Source organism: Pseudorca crassidens, chromosome 2 (assembly GCF_039906515.1).
Source record: "Pseudorca crassidens isolate mPseCra1 chromosome 2, mPseCra1.hap1, whole genome shotgun sequence".
NCBI classification, from domain to species: Eukaryota; Metazoa; Chordata; class Mammalia; order Artiodactyla; family Delphinidae; genus Pseudorca; species Pseudorca crassidens.
In genome coordinates, this window is record NC_090297.1 from 108,687,940 (window position 1) to 108,708,468 (window position 20,529).

At 42.3% G+C, this 20,529-nt stretch overlaps 2 protein-coding genes across 7 annotated transcripts in view; one reads left to right on the forward strand and one right to left on the reverse strand.

Moving 5' to 3' along the window:
• The first annotated feature begins 8,420 nt into the window (after positions 1-8,420).
• On the forward strand, positions 8,421-10,819 carry PSMB4 (proteasome 20S subunit beta 4). Its single transcript, XM_067727771.1, has 7 exons — positions 8,421-8,584; positions 8,832-9,038; positions 9,309-9,455; positions 9,620-9,701; positions 10,103-10,219; positions 10,419-10,507; positions 10,701-10,819. Exons 1-7 carry the CDS (start codon positions 8,460-8,462, stop codon positions 10,711-10,713), a joined length of 780 nt encoding a protein of 259 aa, XP_067583872.1. The 5' UTR covers positions 8,421-8,459; the 3' UTR covers positions 10,714-10,819.
• Positions 10,820-12,114: 1,295 nt separating this feature from the next.
• The window catches only part of POGZ (pogo transposable element derived with ZNF domain), a 48,355-nt gene continuing 39,940 nt past the window's right edge, over positions 12,115-20,529 (reverse strand). For 4 of the 6 annotated variants that reach the window (XM_067727769.1, XM_067727768.1, XM_067727766.1 and 1 more), the window contains 7 exons: positions 17,759-17,893; positions 17,471-17,643; positions 17,172-17,312; positions 16,617-16,673; positions 16,300-16,412; positions 16,022-16,046; positions 12,115-15,886 (listed from right to left, as the gene is read on the reverse strand). In XM_067727769.1, coding sequence (XP_067583870.1) covers positions 14,215-15,886; positions 16,022-16,046; positions 16,300-16,412; positions 16,617-16,673; positions 17,172-17,312; positions 17,471-17,643; positions 17,759-17,893 — 2,316 coding nt within the window. In that variant the 3' untranslated portion in view covers positions 12,115-14,214. The remainder of the gene's footprint in view (positions 15,887-16,021; positions 16,047-16,299; positions 16,413-16,616; positions 16,674-17,171; positions 17,313-17,470; positions 17,644-17,758; positions 17,894-20,529) is intronic. The other 2 variants (XM_067727770.1, XM_067727767.1) reach the window with 2 other exon arrangements.

Sequence of the window (20,529 nt, forward strand, 5' to 3'; positions counted from 1 at the left end):
ACGACGCAGCCCAAAATAAATATTTTTAAGAAAGGAAAAAAATCTCTTCAGAAATGAAGACTAAATTAAAAGGAATATAAGACTAAGTAAATATAATAGATAATGCCTTAAGAGAAACAGAAAGTAAAATTTTTTTAAGTTGAAAATAAATGAAGGGATATAGAGAATACATACTAAAAGCTAAAATCAAGGAAAAAAAATTAAACCACTACATATTGAAATAACACACTGCATATATAAGATTATCAACTCAGAATGACCAACATAGTCCTGTTCTAGTAAAATTATTGAACTTTAAGGAAAAAATTATTATTTCATCATGTAGGCAAAAAGACCAAGTGACCTAGAAAAGGGGGAAAATTATATTGTCATTAGACTGACAGGAACAATTTATGTCAGAGAAATTAGGGTAACATAACTAAGATATACTTAAGGCAAAAAAATGTAAGCTAAGGGGTTTTTTTTGTTTGTTTTTTGGCCACACCACAAGGCATGAGGGACCTCCTGACCATGGATTGAACCTGTGCCCCCTGCAGTGGAAGCATGGAGTCTTAACCACTGGACCGCCAGGGAAGTCCCAAGGCTAAGGGTTTTATACCCAGCAAAATTGACTTGGGGTGCGGAGAAAAGGGAATCCTCTTGCACCGTTGGTGGGAATGTAAATTGATACAGCCACTATGGAGGTTCCTTAAAAAACTAAAAATAGAATTACCATATGACCCAGCAATCCCACTACTGGGTATGTACCCAGAGAAAACCATAATTCAAAAAGACACATGCACTCCAATGTTCATTGCAGCACTATTTACAATAGCCAGATCATGCAAGCAACCTAAATGCCCATCGACAGACGAATGGATAAAGGAGATGTGGTACATATATACAATGGAATGTTACTCAGCCAAAAAAGGAAAGAAATTGGGTCATTTGTAGAGACATGGATGGACCTAGAGACTGTCATACAGACTGAAGTTAAGTCAGAAAGAGAAAAACAAATATCGTATATTAACGCATATATGTGGAATCTAGAAAAAATGGTACAGATGAACCGGTTTGCAAGGCAGAAATGGAGACACAGATGTAGAGATCAAATGTATGGACACCAAGGGGGTAAAGCCAGGGGTGGTGGGGGTGTGGCGGTGGGATGAATTGGGATATTGGGATTGACATGTATACACTAATATGTATAAAACAGATAACTAATAAGAACCTGCTGTATTAAAAAATAATAATAAAATAAAATTTTTAAAAAATTGACTTGGAAGTTTGAAGGGCATACACAACTGTTACCAGTATTCAATAATTAAGAGAATGTAGATTCCATGAGCCCTCCCTGAAGGATCTAGAAAAAAACTTTACAAACAAAATGATTAGAGCAACATCAACATAAGGATTGGTGGTAAGCCAGAGATAGATAGATAGAGATATATGTATAACTTGTAGAACTAAGAATAAATATATCTGTATGTTTTCCTTTTCCTCTAACCCTTCCTTTTGTGAACAATTTAGTCCAAAGCCATTAAGTGGGACCAAGCAAGGGAGGCAAAGGTGTGAAGCAGAAAATGGTGCAGAGCCACAGTGGCCCAGCATGAGATGTGAGGAAGACGTCTAAGCAGGGAGGTGGCAGCGACAGTGACCTGATGTAGGTTGTTGGAGCCACAGTAGGATAAAGGGGGTGTGTACTTGGAGAGATGGTCCATAGTAAGGTATGGGAGCCTGAGTCGGGTACAGAGAAAATCTTCATGAGGGGATGGTGCAGTAGGATGTTGGAGCTGGAGCAGAGCGAGGAGGGCATTGGTGAAGGGATGGAGTTGGTGGCAGTGATGGGAGATTGGTTATGCATAACGGAATTGATTTACATATATAGAGAGGATAATGGGAGCCAGGTTTCTCACTTTCACTTTCAGAAAAGGGAATAACAAATATGGAAAGGGAGAAAGTTAGAATATGTTATGTCCAGTAGTGTTGAATTGAAATTGGAGATACTGGTGTAAAGTTGTAGTTTTCAGTGGACAGATAGATAACTAATAAGTTATCTACTATCTACTAATAAGTAGATAGATATAGAAATAAATATTGATGTAAATGTATGTGCATAGCTCTCTCCACTGAGAAGTATTGGGGACAGCAATATCTCAGTAATGAGCTCACCTAGGGACTAAATCTTGGTTTCTAAATACCAGTCTCAGGAATTCCCTGGCAGTCCAGCAGTTAGAACTCTGTGCTCTCACTGCCAAGGGCCCGAGTTCGATTCCTGGTTGGGGAACTAAAATCCCACAAGCTGCTCGGCCAAAAACAAACAAACAAATAAAAAACCAAAAAAAGGAATAAATACCAGTTTCTACTAAAAGGAATCAAGGCCCTTTGGAGAAATGACTGATTCCAGGGCTGGTGCAGAGAAAGTATGAGCCTGGAACATCCTGTTTTGCCAAAAAGTAACGATGTGCTCAAATAATGATGGGGACATGTTAAAAGGACCCAGAAGCCAGTTTTCTTTAAAATTGATTTTTATTGGAGTATAGTTGATTTACAATGTTGTTAGAAGCCAGTTTGAAAAGGCTCTCACTGGCCAAATCTGGAATAATTTGAGCATCAGAATGAATGTTTAAATCTATGAGTTCATAAAAATACAAAAAATGCTAACTGGTCACATTTAGATAATGATGGGGCAAAATCATTTTAAAAGTCTTTAAAGAGAAAGAATAAAGCATTTATCTGACATTTCTTATATGAGCTTAACACTGGGTAACCAAAAAAGTAGATGAGAAAAGTGTCCCCTTATGGAAATATTCACGTTAATGAATGAAAACAAAGTTATAGAATTAGAATATCATTATTGTGCAATACCAAATGAATTAACTGAACAGAAGCAATTGCTAACATCACAAGAAAAAGAGACAACCAGACACAACGGGCCTCCTGGTGAAAAAACACACCACCACTTACCATCTTGCCAAAGGCATCAAACCTGAGTCTGAACAGACCTCTGGATTGAGCTGTCCACGTGCAGGAACTGCAGAGGACTGAAGAACATGTTGAACTAAACTATTAGTATGCAATCAGCAAAACCCAGACTGTGGGCAGAAAGCAGGGTATACAGATCAAACATCCTGGGGTCTTTAACAGATACACTGTTATGGAAAGAAAGGGCTAGAGGAGGAAATCTGTAGATTAAAAAACTCAAAATACACATAAAATCAAATAAATGGGAAATCTGAAGTATAGTGTTCAGGGAAGCACACTTGGATGATGAAACTATAAAGAAATCCAAGGGGATAATTATCATAAAAGTCAGGATAGTGGCTGTTTTCTTGAAGAGGGAAACAATTGTGATTGGAACTGGGCTAGCTGGAGAAGTTCCATTTCTTGATTTAGATGGTAGTTTCAAGGGTGTTGGCCTTAAAGTAATTCAAGTCATGTATTTGTTTTGTGTGATTTTCTATATGTGTGTTTTATTTTTCAGTTATAAAGGTAAAAAAAAACAAATCATGGACTTCTGATTCCAGATGTGGTAGGCTGATAATGGCTTCTCAAGATATATCCACAGCCTAATCCCTGGAACCTGTGAATGTTACCTTTTTTGAAAAATAAGAAAAAAGGTTTTTATTTGGAAAAAGGGGTTTTTTTTTTCTCCTCCAGATGTGATTAAACTAAGGATCTTTAAATGAAGAGACTATAATGCATTACGTGGGTGGGCCCTAAATGTAACCACAGTGTCCTTATAAGAGAAAAGCAGAGGGGGATTTGACCAAGAGGAGAAGGTGAGAAGAAGATGGAGAGAGATTGGAGTTATGTACCCACATGCCAAAGAACACCAAATAATGCCAGAAGCTAGAAGAGGCAAGGAATGAATCCCCCTCCAGACCCTCCAGAGGGAGTGTGGCCCTGATGTTGCCTTGCTTTCAGATTCTGGCCTCTAGAATTGTGAGAGAATACATTTCTGTTGTTTTAAGCCACTAAGATTGTGGTTATTTGCTATAGCATCCACAGGAAACCAATACACCAATACACCAATAAACCAATACAGGTAAGCTGTAGGTCATGGCAGGTCAGTCTTCCTCCTGCAATAAGAAGCTAGAAAAACTACAAAAACCATGTTTTTTAAAGGCAACAAGGGGATGTCAAAGGAATGAGGACTAGATCAAGTAAAATTCCAGAGACAGGAGAATGTTTCTGAAGTGAGCTGAGCACAGGCTGAAGATAAGGCCTAACCTAGACAGAATGCCTCTGCTTGGGGAAAAGAAATCACCAAAGACTTTGATGGTCATGCAATGCTGGAGTGACGAGTTAAAATTTTAAAGGGCCTCTAATGATGGCTAGTTTTATCTATGGAAAATTTGCGGAACTCCTGGAATGTTCATGAGGCTGGAGAGTTGGGTTAAAAGCTTCTAAAAGGCACAATGAACCTCCCACAGTCTGGCATTATTGATTAGGAAGTGAAGACCTGCTGAGGCAGGGAAAGGAGAAGAGCTTCAACTACTCAACTGGTCTCCTCCTCAAGATATTTGCCAGATTTTGAGGCTCCCTGGAACAGGAGCCTGCAGAGCTGGCTCAATCTTCTTCAGCACTTCAGAGCTAAGGAGATGAATACCTGCCCAGCTTTCAGTCAAAAGATTGTGAGGAACATGCCTGAAGAATATGGATGAACCAGACTGAAACAGCAACCCAACCCTGAGACAGCCTAATCCTTGACTGGATTGAGGTGAATCAGTCCCTCACCCTATCTGCCTAATAGGAAAAAGTGAGAACCCTCTCTGGTGGAAGAGAACATGATATGGAGCCTTCTGTAGTTATTCATAATTTCTGGCAAACAATAAAAAAGCATGAGACTTGTAAAGAGAAAAAAAAATATGACCAAAATGAAAAGAAAAAAAATATAAAAAGACTCATAGATGATCCAGATACTAAAATTAGCATACAAGAATTTAAAAATAACAATGATTAACATGTTAAAGAAAATAGCAAAAATTATGGACATATAAATGAAAATGAATTTTAACAGAAAATTGGAATCTATAGAAAACTCAAATGGGGCTTCCCTGGTGGCACAGTGGTTGACAGTCTGCCTGCTGATGCAGGAGACATGGGTTCGTGCCCTGGTCCAGGAAGATCCCACATGCTGCGGAGCGGCTGGGCCTGTGAGCCATGGCCGCTAAGCCTGCGTGTCCAGAGCCTGTGCTCCGCAACGGGAGAGGCCACAACAGTGAGAGGCCCACATACCACAAAAAAAACCCCAAAAAACTCAAATGGACATTCTAGAACTGAAAAACAAACAAAAAGCCAAAATCTGAAATGTAAGGGTTTAACAGCAGATTGGGCACAGAATTAGAGAACTGGAAGATAGGTCAGTAGAAAACATCCAAACTGAAACACAGAGATAAAAAAGAATGGAAAACAAAAAGAAAGTAAGAAGCATAGGAGACATGCTCAAATATCTAGCACATGTTTAACTGGTATCTTAAAAAAGAGGAGAGAATATTGGGAAAAAGCAATATTTAAAGAGATAATGGCTGAGAATTTTCCAAAACTGATGAAAGATATCAAACCACAGATTCAAGAAGCTCAGCAAACTCAAGCAGGATAGGTACAAATAAAACCATGGCTAGGCATATCCTAGTAACACTGTTGAACATCAGAGACACTGTTGGGTATCTTAAAAGAAGTCAGAAGAAAAAAGCCCCATTATCTTCAAAGAAACAACAGTATGACTAACAGATGACTTCTCAACAAAAACAATGGAAGCCAGAAGAAAATGAAATAACATATTTAAAGTTCCAAAAGAAAATAACTGTCCACCTAGAATTCTATACCAAAAGGAAAAAAATGCCATAAAATATAAAATTTAAAGATATCTTTACCAAAACAATCTTGAAAAAGAAGAATAATGTCTTGTACAGTCTGATTTCAAAACTTACTACAAAGCTACAGTAATCAAAACAGTGTGGTGCTGTCATAAAGACAGACATATAGACTATGTGGAATAAAATAGAGAACCCAGAAATAAACCTCACATATGATCAATGATTTCAACAAGGGTGCCAAGACCATTCAATGAGGAAAAGACAGTCTTTTCAACAAACGATGTTGAGAAAACTGGATACCTATGTGTATAAGAATGAAGTTAGACACTTACCTTACACCATAGACAAAATTTAACTAAAATGGCTAAGAGATCTAAACATAAGGACTAAAAGTACAAAACTCTTAGAGGAAAACATAGTGGAAACGCTTCTTAACATTGCATTTGGTAATGATTTCTTGGATATGACATCAAAAGTATGGATATGATATCAAAAGTATGGGCAACAAAAAGAGATAAACAGGACCACATCTGAATCTGAATCTTCTGTGCATCAAGGGATACTGTTGAAAGACAATCTGTTTCTGCTTTTGTGGAACTTTTGCTTTAGCAAGTCAGTCTTTAGACAAGTGTGACACATCCTGCAAGAGAGATATTGCAGAACTGAATTATAGAGGATGTAAAATTACAAAAATCCTCAGGGCATACCCACAGGGTAGTGCAGCCATGGACAAGCTAGACACATTTTCTTTCTCATATTTCTGTTACAGCCCCCTGGAGCCAGGCCCTGAGCAGGTCAAAAATGATCCTTAACTCTTTTGGAGTTGAAGTTTCAAATACCACTTCTAAAATATGGAGCAGTGAAAATGTTTGTGAGGTGGTGATGATGGTGATTATTAATTCCAATTTAGTCTAGTGTTATTCTTTTCTGAGAATTTAAAGACATTCCCCATAACCAGAGATACCCTGACATGATACAAAACCAGTCTGATGATTATTGACTTAAAAGCTCGAACACTGGTGAGAGCTAAATACTAATTAAACTCGAAGTAATAGCCAACCATAGAAAACTGGGCAAACTTAAAAATGCTTTAAAAAGAGAAGAAACTTCTTATAAGTTTCCCTTTAAGTTTAAGTTTCCCCTTCAGTTTAACTTATGTCTTGTTTTCATCTTAGCACAAAAGACATGCTGGTCACCTTCCTCTGAATATTGTATCATCAAATGTTAGTGGTTTGCTTTCCCTGTCATCCTACTCCCAGGCTGAATGATTCTAGATCCTTTCACTTTTCTTCTTTTAGACTCTGTGGAATTTGACCACCTGCCTGATCTCTGGAACTGGTACTGGCCCTACCAGAGCCTTAATCTAGGGACCTTGAAAGGAGTGAGACCAGAAACCAGCAAGCCACCTCAGGCCACTTCTAAACAAGGATATAGCCAATTAATTGATGGCTAATTGCTTTAAAGTTCATATGAAGAGGACTCTGGTAGCTATGAAAGTGAAGTATTCAAGCAGTTTTGGAGGAATCCCAGTAAGCCTTTTGTCATCACAAACGACACCTGCTATTTGTCCAGGTAAGCCTCAGAGAGGTCCAAGAGTCACCTGGAATATGGGGTTTGCGAGAACGTGGCTATTACTTTGAAGAAAAAATCTACTATCTAGTTTTCAAGTCCCAAAGGTGATACAAAGAGCATCATTTGGGTGCCTCTGACACAAGATCTTGACCCTTCCCTTTCCAAGGTTTCATGACCTAATAAAATATTTTATTTCAATTAGGCTAAAATTTTTTGCATTGCTTTGGTTCAAATTAACTCAGGGAATTTTAAAAAACAAAACTGATTTGGTTTCCTGCTGAGTGAAAAATTTTGAATCTAGTTGTGAAGGGAGTTGTGGCAAAGTAGTGGTTTTAGGTTTAGTGTTTGATTCTAGACACTGCTTCCAGCCCTTGCTACAGAACCACATTGAGAAGGGAACGCCTGTAATTTAGTTACACTCCCACAGTCAATGGAATTTTTCTGATGTTTAAGAGGCAGGTAAGAGCCTTTGACAATTAGGAAACTTTCAGAGATTTGTACAAGGTCCTACAGAGTGAGTGATCCATCTGAGATATCATACACCCCAAGGTACGCGCAACTGTATGATTCCTATTTTAATTGAGTTTGAAGACTCAGATCTTCTACTACTTGCTGTGTAATCGGGTAAATCACTACACAAGTCTCGGTTTCTTATATATAAAATGGGTCGAATATGCCACATGATCCTGGGTTCACTGTTAGTTTCGTGTGGGTTTTTTGTTTTTCATAAGGATCCAAAAAGGAAAGGAGAATTTCTGCTTCCTCGCTCAGCGTCAGCATCTTGAAGTGCCCCGCCCTCCCATCCACCCACGACCCATACCCATCTCCCACACCACCCACCCCTTCCTTGAATTTGTGCGTCAGAATACTGTTCTAGTCCAGACTCTACCGCGATGTGATACGACGTCTGGCAACTCCACATCTCTGGGTTTTGGTCGCCACCCGGGACACTGGTACGGTCGGCACTGACCCTATCAACATGGCAGCTGGAAGTAGCTTGCAGGAAGAAGAAAGGTGTGGCACTGAAGGATCACTTCCGCTTCCGTCGGCACCAACGCTTTCGTTTCCCGTGCTACCGTGACTAAGATGGAAGCGCTTTTGGAGTCGCGGTGCGGACCGGCCCCTGGGCAGTTTTACCGCATCCCGCCCACTCCCGGTTCCTCTGTGGATCCGGCGTCCGCGCTCTACGGGGGTCCGATTACACGCACCCAGTAAGCTCTCGGCGCCTTAGCCTGCGCAGGGGGAGGGACCGTGGGGCCTGGTGCGGCCGGCAGGTTCTGGGAGCCGGGGAAGGCGAAGGGGGCACCCCGGGGCGCGCTAACGGCGGGGGAGCTCGGGGAGGAGGGTCCCGGAGAATGAAAGGAGCCGTTGAAAGTCAGAGGCGGAACCCACAACGCGGGAAGCGGGCTCAGGCTCTCCCCCCGCGCCGCTCCTCTCCAGACCACCCTCTCTCTCCAGGAACCCCATGGTGACCGGGACCTCGGTCCTGGGCGTCAAGTTTGAGGGCGGAGTGGTGATTGCAGCAGACATGCTGGGCTCCTACGGCTCCTTGGCTCGTTTCCGCAACATCTCTCGCATTATGCGAGTCAACAACAGCACCATGCTGGGTGCTTCCGGAGACTACGCTGATTTCCAATATTTGAAGCAAGTTCTCGGCCAAATGGTGTAAGTCATCTCGAGAATAGGAGTAGTTTCCAAGTGGGGAGGGGAATACACTGTTTTTTATCCCCTCAAGAAGTTCTAGGGTGGAGAAACTTGAAGCTGCAGCAGAGGACAGGGAGACTTGGCGTGGAAGATTTGAGAATGTTTGCAAATAAGTAGTTTATTTTAGTTTATTTTAGTTTAAATGGGGAAGATTGTGGTAACATCTTTTGGGGGTGGATGGAAACCCCGACTTCCGTTCTCTCCCTTTTTTCACAACCAATTCTTTTTAAGGATCGATGAGGAGCTGTTGGGAGATGGACACAGCTATAGCCCTAAAGCTATTCATTCATGGCTGACCAGGGCTACGTACAGCCGGCGCTCCAAGATGAACCCCCTGTGGAACACCATGGTCATTGGAGGCTATGCTGATGGAGAGAGGTTGACTTGAATACAAATAACTCATTTCCTTGACTACCCAATCTGTAGTGCCCGTGTATGTCTGTCTCTTCCCCCTGAGTGACTCCCACTTCTACCTCAGACCCCATGGTCCCTTCCTACAGCTAAGATACAGAAACCTAAGATGACCTATTGTGTCCTGTTAGCTTCCTGGGTTACGTGGACATGCTTGGTGTAGCCTATGAAGCCCCTTCGGTGGCCACCGGTTATGGTGCATACTTGGCTCAGGTAAGTAGCCAATTGAGGGATGAGGGATAGAAGACAGAAGGCAGGGGGGGTTAGTGGTTGTCTGCTTGTTCTACCCTTGAAATTCTGACATGAGGAACAGGCTAGGATCTGTACTGCTGGGCAGATGGTTTTCTTTTTGGTCCAGAGGCCATAATGACACGGTGGGGTATGTCCTGGAGGGAGTCAGTATACATGTGCTAAGAGAGGACACCCTAGAATTTCCCCTTCAAGTGGGTCTTAGCACAAGTAAGCAGAGTTCATTTTGCTGAGGCAGTAGGTGGAATGTCGCCTTTTCACTCATTTATGATTCTTTTCACACTGTGGATTTGCGACAAATCGCCTGGTATTCAGCTCGTGATATCTCCCATGTTCCCCCCCACCCCCACCCCCGATATCCCTAGCCTCTGCTGCGAGAAGTTCTGGAGAAGAAGCCAGTGCTGAGCCAGACTGAGGCCCAAGAGCTAGTGGAACGCTGCATGCGAGTGCTGTACTATCGAGATGCCCGTTCTTATAACCGGGTGAGAAGTGTGAATAATAAGTGATGCGGAGCTAATTGGCAGGCTTTGCAATCCCCGAGTCTCTAAACTTTGAAGCAGAGTGCCCCATTTCTGTGTCTCCTGTTTTCACCTTTGGGAAAGACCCTCCACTTGACCTTTGACCAGGGACTTCTTTCACATAAGGGTTGGCATTTTCATTGAGATCTCTGCTTTCTTTCAGTTTCAAATCGCCACTGTAACTGAAAAAGGTGTTGAAATAGAGGGACCCCTGTCTGCAGAGACCAGCTGGGATATTGCCCACATGATCAGGTGATTGAAATTAAAATTACAGTAGAAGAGATAGTTGGGAGATCCCTTGGTTGCAGTAAGCTTTGTTTTTCCAGAGGTCTCAACCAAAAAATTCTCTGGGTGGCAAGGGTTTGGGCTGAGGATAGAGCTGCTTTTACGAATTGATTCCTCACTCTATGGCTTCACCATTTTATTATGATCTCTTCCTTTTTAGTGGCTTTGAATGAAATACAGAGGCATTATCCAGAACTGAAGTTGTACCCTTCTTCTAACTTTGAACTTGGCTGGTTCAAAGGTACTATTCTTTTGTAAAATAAATCCTTTGAAACACTTGCTGAGTGGTTGTACTGTTTGACTAGGTCACACCAAGAGTGAAACTGCTAAGTACTGCTGTGTGCCATCTCCCTCCCTGGTCAGAGAACCCTTTGGTTCTTGGTTCTGGTAGCATATATATAGAACGGTCTGCATGATAATACCAAAGACCCATTACTGTCTTCATCTGGGTCTGTACGGAAGGCTGCTTTGTACAGAAGTCAGACTTAATCTTTGTGTGGTAACATAATTAGCTTTTAACATTTTTCTTCAATGTTTTCACCCATGCACTAGTCTAAAATACAGACTTTCTGGTTAATGTTGGCTCTATATGTGATTTTAGTTAAAACATCATTTCAAAGATGGAAATGTAACATCTCGTAGAGCTGTATAAGGTTACTCCCAAACCGGAACTAACAGCCTTGATCCCATACCCGTCCAACCTCCTCACCCTTCATGGGGAATACTAAGTAATTTCGACATTTAAGCTAAGTCTTCTAATTTCTAGCACTGTCAGAAGACCTCTTACAAGTATTGTGTTCACTAAGTCCTGGGTGTAGTCGTGAGTCAAATCAGTTGGGGTTATTAGCCAGTTCCATCACCAGGATGGCGTTAAACCCGAATTTTAAAAAACACCCTGGGTGATTCTGATGCATATCCTCTCTAAACCTCTTTTTGAGAAACTAGTATAGGCAGTAAACCCCAAAACTATTACAGGCATATCTTGTTTTTTATGCTTTGCAGATACTGCAGTGTTGTTTTACAAACTGAAGGTCTGTGTCCACCCTGCATTGAGAAAGTCTTGGTGCCATTTTTCCAGTAGCATTTGCTTACTTTGTGTCTATGTCACATTTGGTGATTCTTGCAATATTTCAAACTTTTTCATTATTTTATTTGATATGGTGATCAGTGATCTTTGACGTTACTACTGCAAAAAAAGATGACAACTTGCTGAAGGCTCAGGGTGGTCAGCATTTTTGGCAATAAAGTATTTTTAAATTAAGGTATATCATTTTTTAGACATACATAGTGTTATTGCACATTTAATATACTATAGTATAAACTTACATGCACTGGAAAACCAAAAAGACTGTGACTCGCTTTGCTATGATAGTTGCTTCACTGCAGTGGTCTGGACCCCAACCCACAGTATCTCCAAGGTATGCCTGTATAGAAATTCAGTGAGGTGAGAGCTGAGAGAGAAATTAAAACCCCTCCACTTGTATTACCCATGATTACAACTAGTAAATTCAAGCCAAAGAAAACTGTCAGCTTTCAATTTGAATCTTCCACACATTCAGTCTCAACACAAAGTAGTCAATAAATACTTGTTTATTGATTAAACTGAATTATAAAAAACAAAACAAAAAAAACTTCCTATACTACGAAGCCATGCGGGCAGAATCCACAAAGGTAACTTCCTGGCCAAAACCCAGCTGATCCACTGTTGGTATTATGGCCTTAAAAAAATTACCCATTGAGAAAGTCATACAGTGTGCAGAGGCCAGGAACCCAGCTCTGCTAAATCTGGGGCTGCTGCGGAGACTACCAAAGAGAAGGATTAAGTCACTGCAGATAGCGTTGACCATAGTTCTTGAACTTTCTGAAAGGCAAAGTTTTGACTCAAAAGTCCATATTCTGTCAAAATGGCATCAGGCAAAAAGCTGGGGAAGAGAAGCCCAGGTGGATCCTCAGTTCAGTTTTCAGATGCCATGGGTTCACAAAGCTGGCCAAGCTGTTTATGGAGGGGACTACTCCAGTTCACTATATTATAGTGTGCTGGGAGTTAAAAAACACAAAAAAAAAAAACGGATGAGGAGAAACAGGTGGTAACAAATGTCACACCTGTACCACCAGGCCCATCACATCTTGAGCATCTCCCAGTCTGTGAAAGCCTGCTCAAATAGGGTAACCTAGAAAAAAACCACATTGTTTATAAATCCATTTCCCCTCATTTTTTTTAAATGTTCCACTTATGTACATTTTAAAGATGAACCATTTACAAGCCTGTGCAGGTTGCCTCCTTGGCTCACAGGAGGGAAACGTTGCAGAAAGCCTCAGGATGGACAGAAGTATAGTATAGTTGTGGGAAAGGTGGACCTGGATTTTTGCTCCTTTTCTCTGTGTGTTACAGTACGTTTCAGTTTATAGCCATTGAGTACATACAATTAAAAAAAAAAATCCCTCATGCAAATTGTAGAAAAAATTTTCTTTCCTTGAAGCTGGCAGTGAAAAATAAAGATTCATGTCTTTTTCTTTGTGCACACCCCTATGTGTTTCTTCATGTCAGATTCTTCTCTAAGCATTAAGAGAAATAGGGGAAAGCCACAGGGTAAGCAGAATTTCAACAAGTGGTCTTTTTAAAGTTCAATACAACTTCTTGCACAATTAGCTGCTGGCTGGCGGACATGTGATCCCTTGAACAGGTATGCTGTCCACTTAACAGGAGGAAGTTCAACAAAGCAGGGACTGCCCCCATGGATTGCAGGATGAAGACCCATACACTGGGAATGGCTTCCACCCTAAGGTTCTGTGTGATCACCTCAGTACCTCTTGCTTGCTAATGACCCATGTATGATCCTTTGTCCAGAGTGACGGTGTGAGAATGGGGAAGGGGGCCAAGGATCACAGGTGCAAAGAATATTGGTTTTGTTGTGTTTTTGTCGGAGGGAGGGTGGTGAGGGAAAAAATCTACTCATCATTCTGGACGATTAAAGGTGGTTTCATGCATTTTTAAAGCCACAATTTTATATTTAGAGTTGCTGTAGAAACCAACATCTCTGGAGAGGGAAGGAAAGAAAGGAGAAGGAAGAGAGAGTTCAGTGGGATTTTTTTTCCATTTTCATTTTTATATAAAAGTGTTAAGACCACAATGAAAAAACTTTTTTATCCATATATATATATAATAAACCAGTTTGTGAGCTACAATTTTTGTCTTTCCCATCTTCAGAAATGTTCTCACATTGACAATGGTTGGATAGCATCATGCCCAAAGACACTGGCCACACAGTAAAACAAACAAAACCCAGATGTACTATGATACAGTTGAGGTAAAAGGGGAAACAAAAGATTTAACATTCGCCCACGAAAGATTTTTTTTTCCCTTTTTCTTGATTTTGTCAGAAAAATACCAAGCACAGTGATTTAAATTTAAAAAAAAGTCACAAAAACCTGTTTTTAGCAGAAGTGAATGACCAACAGGGCCAGGACCAGCTCATCGGCTCAGACGTGATCACTATCGGTTTTCCTAATAATCCACAAATCCACAAGGATGTATAAGTCAACATCAGGGGGGGAGTGGTGGCATAAAATTAAAAAATATAACCCAAATACCCCCACCTGGTATACCCCCCTTTACCTCTACCCTCCCTAACACTTTCCCACCCCCACTCCACACCCCCTCATGACCCCAACACTTAAATCTCCATCAGATCTAGGTCAGCTTCTTCAAAGCCATAGAAGGACTCGGTCTCACTTTCACCCTCAAAGAGCTGGTGAAGGCTTTCAGGCTCAACTGTCTCTTCAGGAGATGACCTGGGTCGGGGAGTGGAAGCTGAGGCCTCCTCAGACTGTTCCCCACTCAGCTTCAGTTGCTCCTCTAGGGAGGCAATTAGCTCCTCCTGCATGTCAGCATTTCTTGTAGGTGAGTTAATGTTGCCATCAGGGCCAGGCAGAACGCTGGCCACAAGGAAGGACCGCTGAACTAGCTCTGGACAGTCCCCAATGACACCAAGCACCTCAGCCAGCCAGACCAGAAGCAGCTGAAGCAGGACATCAGAATCACACGCACTATCTGCCATTTCCCGAGCCTGCTCCTTCCACTTTTTGTGCAGGAAGTTCTTGACAGTTCGTTTGATGCATACATCTAATGGCTGGATTTTGGAGCTACAGCCTGCTGGGACAACTGCAGGCAAAGTGCTAGAGGCACTAAGCATGGCCAGCACCTCTTCTGACAGGTGAGTGCGATGACAGTCCATCACAAGCATGCCTTTGCTGTGCTGGCAAGCTGTGTGCTTCTGCCACACTCGGGTTGACCACAGCTCCATGATCTCATCGTCACTGTAGCCACTCTCCTTCGCCTCTAGCAAGATAGAGTCTGGCACATTAGCAGGCTGATCCATCTGTCCTCGGTAGAAAACCAGGGTAGGGAGGACAGTGCCATCTGCCAGAATGGCCAGCACCACATCACACCAAGGCTCCCCTGTGCCCACTGTCTGCAGGGCATTTTCCTTTCGGTCGTCACTGCTCAGTACCTCCGTATCCAGGAACAAGGAGATCTCATCAATAGCCACAATCATAGACAAGGGTAAGTCCTGGTTGTGAATCTGCCGTTGTACAAATTCAATGAAGAGTCCTGCATTCTCTGCCACATCCTTAGGTAGAGTGTGGGCCACAGCTCGCCGAGCGTGGGGAGTCAGGTGGTGACGTAGCATGAAACGCACAGCCCACTCATAAGAGATCTTAAACCCCCCCTCCAAAGAACGTCCTATTTTGGTGGCCTTCTGGAACAAGGTCTCCTCATTTACAGGTAGCTGTTGCTCACGTTGGGTCAGCACCCACTCAGCCAGTTTCTCTTCTGCCTCTAAGCTCAGATATTTGCCCTCCAGATTCTCCCCCTGTGAGGCCTGGAAGCGCCGAAGCCAACGCCGGATGCGTCGTTGGGGGTTTCGGAAGTGTTCAGCTGCCTGTTCCGTATTGCAGCACAGGGCAAACAGTACCACTCGAAGCTTCTTCACAGAAAGCTGCTCCTTCTTGCCAATCACACTGCTACTACCACCCCCTGATGCTGGCTCAGGCTCCTGGGTGACTGGGCTCCCTTCATCCTGGTCATCGACATTCAGACATTCCGCCCCCTCCGTAGCCAAGGGTGGAAGGGCTAAAGGCTGGGGATGAGTGGGGGTTGGTGGTGGGGTTGCAGTTGAGGCTGGTGACGGGAGTGCCTGGGCCATGGGAGCTGGTAGCTCTTCAGGCTCAGCTGGGGTGGCCCCCGCAGATTTCACAGTGGCAGCTTTAATAGAGGGGAAGGAAGGAGGAGGGTACAAATTCTTCAAGTTCCGGTCGTGCACTCGGTCACGAGTCTGGCCATGCCTAAAAGGTTAGCAACGAGAGGAGGAAAAAGCTCAGTTAAACTAGAAAAATGAAATAATAATAGTAGTAGTAGTAATAATAAAGACCAAACATACTATATAATAGAAATTAAACCATCAAGCGAGTTTCTGTTACCTTGAGTGAGATATCCAAGTGAGTCCTATGGGAAATAAAGACAATAAAAAAGTGTTAGCTCAGTGAAGAAACAAACCCTCCAAAGAGTTCTTTAGATTTCAATCAAAAAAGCAAACCTACTGTCTTCCCAGTCTTATATAAATTTCAGGTTAGAATGCTTCCAATTTGGTGAAGTGTATCTAAACAGTGAATGGGTCAGGCCAGGTAGAGATGCACCAGACTCATGGTATGACCTGTATCCTTAGCTTTTTTCCCTAATCCCCATCTCTCCTACTTACCCCGTGGCAGGATGCTACTGGATCTGTGAGAGGGGTTGAATACCAAATGCTTAGCCATGGCATCTCCAACAGAAGTAACAAAGGTACATGAAGTGCAGGCCAGCTTGATTCCACTAAGAAAGAGAGTCAAGAGTATATAAGACAAATGTAGCAGTGACACTAGAGAGAGTTAAACTTTGAGGCTTAATAAAGAAAAAGAGTGTCCCTCCTTTCTCCTCTCTGTCAAATTAATTCATATATCCACCCCCCAAAATATTAAAAGGGATTTAATGTAAAAACTTGATAAATTAACAGACCATCAATAAGTTTTTTGTTACCTCACAGAATTTTTAAACAAAGCCAAATACTTGGGGCTCTTCCGTGGAACATGATTGCTGAGGAAGACAAACAAAAAGTAGTATGAGTTACGTGGTTCTGCTTGCTAAACTAGAGATCACCAGCGACTGACAATGCCCCAACAAAAGATATGCCTCTTCACTCAATCCTAACCTCAACCCAAGCCTGTTTTCCTATCACATTAATATTTCCTATTAATATGCAAACGAATCATGGGGGTGGGGGGAAATCTATTAAAAGGCACATTCTGGTTGGGGGTGGCGTGGTGGTGACCAGGGTCAGATGCTACATTTCTAAGACGCTCCAAATGAGTGCTGCTGGTCCTTGGACCACGTTTTGGGTAGCAAGGTCCTACAAAATCAGAGCACAGACCATCAAAGCCAAATGAAGCCGGGTCTGGCCTCTTACCTGCTAGGACAGGTGGGCAAACAGCTCTAAAAGTTGAAGAAGGAAACCCCAGAAGCAGGGGAGGGAATGCACTGAGTTCTGGAGAACCTGAAATCCCAGATAGGAACATTGGTTTAATCCTGACTTACTTGATCATGTGGTTGGCATAAGCTCGAGAACAGCAGGTACTATAGCGACATAGAGAGCAGTGAACATAAGTAGGGAAATGGTTAGGGAAATCTGGGATCTCAAAGCTGCACTCCAGACATGTCTGCCGGCCCATGACACTCCTGTCAAGAAACAAGGAAAATTCTTATTACTGCCTCAGGGGTTCCTAAATTGTAGGCGATTTAGACAACAGATACTACCTAAAAGGCTACCAGATTACACTAGCTATCAGGAATAACTGTGCCCACCCGGCCCCCAGCCTCCAGAAGAAGGCACTGACATTTTCCTAACAGCTCTCTTCTGGACGTTGCGCTGGACAGGGGGATAAAGGAAGACGGGCAGAGGGTCCGCTGAGGAGGCCAGTGGTGCTGCCTCCTGCAAGGTGCTGGGAGGGACATCACTGGAGGGTACAGGAACAGTGCGTGGCTGCCCTCGGGAAGCCCGGATTGTCACCTGTGAGTCAAGGGAAGGGATAATTAGACACTACCCACGTTAAACCTCAGAACACGGAAAATCTCTATTCCTCCCCTTCTTGGATCTGTAAAGGGAATGTCAACAAACCCTTTACCTTGGTGCCTGGTTTCAAACCTTCCAGCTGCTTGGGTTTACGGAAGGTTTTATGGTGCTGAAGCTTGTGTTCAATTTTGTCCTTGGCAAAGAGAAACTGCAGCCGGCATTTGTTGCAATGATAAACATTCCTCTTCTGAAGGGGGAATAAAAAGAGACAGAATCCTTTAAAGGTTCCCAATGAATTTTCTTCCCTGAGGAGAAGGTACATCATTGCCAATCGTATTCTTCCCACCCTTCTGTTGGTAATTTAACAGAGGAAAAAAGAGAAATACACAACCTAACACCAAACCTAGTATTTTTTTATCTTTTTATATAACTTTATTTATTTTGAAGTAAAGTTACAAACCTATTATTGGGTGGTGAGAATCATCACCTCCCACGCTCCCAGAGAAAGGCAGACTCAAAGTCAGAATAACTAGGTCCTCAAACCACCTCCCGCTGACTTGCTTTAACAATTTGGCTGAGTGGCTTACGCTTCACTTGCCCCTACTACTTTATCTTTACAGTGTGGATGGACAGTGCTACTACTTCTGGATATTCTTATTTTTTTAAAAATACAATAAATATGTACGTGGTAAAAAAAAAAATCATATTTTTATTCTGTACTCCTTCATGTGGTAAGCTTGCCTTCAACTCCAACCCTCAGTCCCTCTCCATAGAAACAACTTGTTACCAAGTTTCTTGGGTATTCTTTCACAGATAGTCTATGCATATAACCATATAGCAAACACATACATCTCCAATCACCACCTGTTTTCCTTTCTCTTTCTTTAACAAAAATGATAGTCCTTTCTACACAGTGCTGTTTTTTTCCTCTTAACACATCAATGCATACAGATATGCCTCCCTCCAAGGCCATTTTGAGGATTCAATCTGCCCAGTATTGAAATACGACATGTCTATGATTTTCTTCCCTAGGATAGCAAGGCTCTCTCTGTAACCTCAGCTGAGTCACAGGTGATAATTTCCACGCTACTATATGGAAATGCATTAGTGGTGGATTATCAGCAGTCACTACTGTGAGCCTAAGAAGTGCCTGCTTACAAGTAAGAGTGAGGGCACGTGTGCACACATGTGGATGTTATGCACAGGTACACCCACCCATCTTGTTCTCTCTTCTGTTCCCTATGTACCTTCACTCTTCTCCTCCAGTGGCTCCTTTCCTGCAGTATTTTAAAACAAAGGCATACCTATTCCATCTTAAAAACAAAACACAAAAGCAACAACAAATTCTCCCTTGCTACCTCTTTTCCTGGATCTACCACCCTTGGTCCTCCCCTTCATAAACAAATTTACTTATTTTTATTTTTTATTTTATTTATTTATTTTTTTGGCTGTGTTGGGTCTTCATTGCTGTGCACGGGCTTTCTCTAATTGTGGCGAGCGGGGGCTACTCTTTGTTGTGGTGCGCAGGCTTCTCATTGTGGTGGCTTCTCTTATTGTGGAGCACGGGCTCTAGGCATGCGGGGGGCTTCAGTAGTTACAGCACTCGAGCTCAGTAGTTGTGGCTCATGGGCTTAGTTGCTCCACGGCATGTGGGATCTTCCCGGACCACGGCTCAAACCCGTGTCCCCTGCATTGGCAGGTGGATTCTCAACCACTGTGCCACAGGGGAAGCCCTAACAAATTTATTTTTTAATTAATTAATTTTTTTCATAAACAAATTTCTTTAAATAAGTTGTCTCCATTTCCTTACCTCTCATCATCTGTCCCACTGAAATTTGACTTCCACCTTGCTAACCAACAAAACGGCTAAATTAAATGCTGGCCTCTAAAGTTTCTACCTTGTTGATACCTTCCTGCAACACTTGACCACACTCTTTTCTTCAAAATACTTTTGTCCCCTCAGCTTCCTTGACACCAAGACTCTTCTTGTTTTCCTTCCAGGACTATGGTCCTGGCCTTGTGGATAGAGACTTCAATGGTCCTAAGCCTTCACCTTATTCTCAATTTGGGGGGTGGGGGATGGGGGTGCAGCATAGCACTTACAAGTTTAAAATCCACTTATTTATATAATGATGATTCCTAAGTACCTTTCACAATCCAGGTTTTTCTCCCAGGCCTCAGACCTGTATATCCAACTACCTATTTAATAGTCAGTTATACTTGATGTCCATAGATACTGCTAAGTCAAGAATATCCAAACTTGGGACTTCCCTGGTGGTCCAGTGGTTAAGACTCCATGCTTCCATTGCAGGGAGTGTGGGTCTGATCCCTGGTCAGGAACGAATAAGATCCCGTGTGCCACATGGCATGGCCAAAAATTTAAAAAATAATAGTAATAAAAAAGAATATCCAAACTTATAATCCTCCCCTCAAAAATTACTTTCTCCAGTGTTCCTATCTCAATAAACAGTCCCACCATTCATCCAATTACCGAAGACAGAATCCTGGGCACTATCCTTAACTACTCTCTCACTACCTTCACCTAAATCCATTTCTAAATCATAGATATCACTTATCTTCTCAATATCTCTCAACTCTATCCTCTTTGTCCTCATTTCAAAAGCCCGTAGCCACTATCATCTCTCATCTCAACTACTGAAAAAGCCTCTGGCTTGTCTCCCTAACTCTAGTCTCAACCTCCTTCAATTCATTCTCCTTAGAGCAGCCAGTGCAATCATTAACTAAAAGCAAATTTGAACACATCACTCCAGGACTAAAAATCTCTTTAATGGCTTCCCAACAACTTATTATAATAAAAGTTGAAATTCCTTTTATATGGCTTACAAGATTCTCCATGATCTGTTCCCTAACTTCCAACCTCCT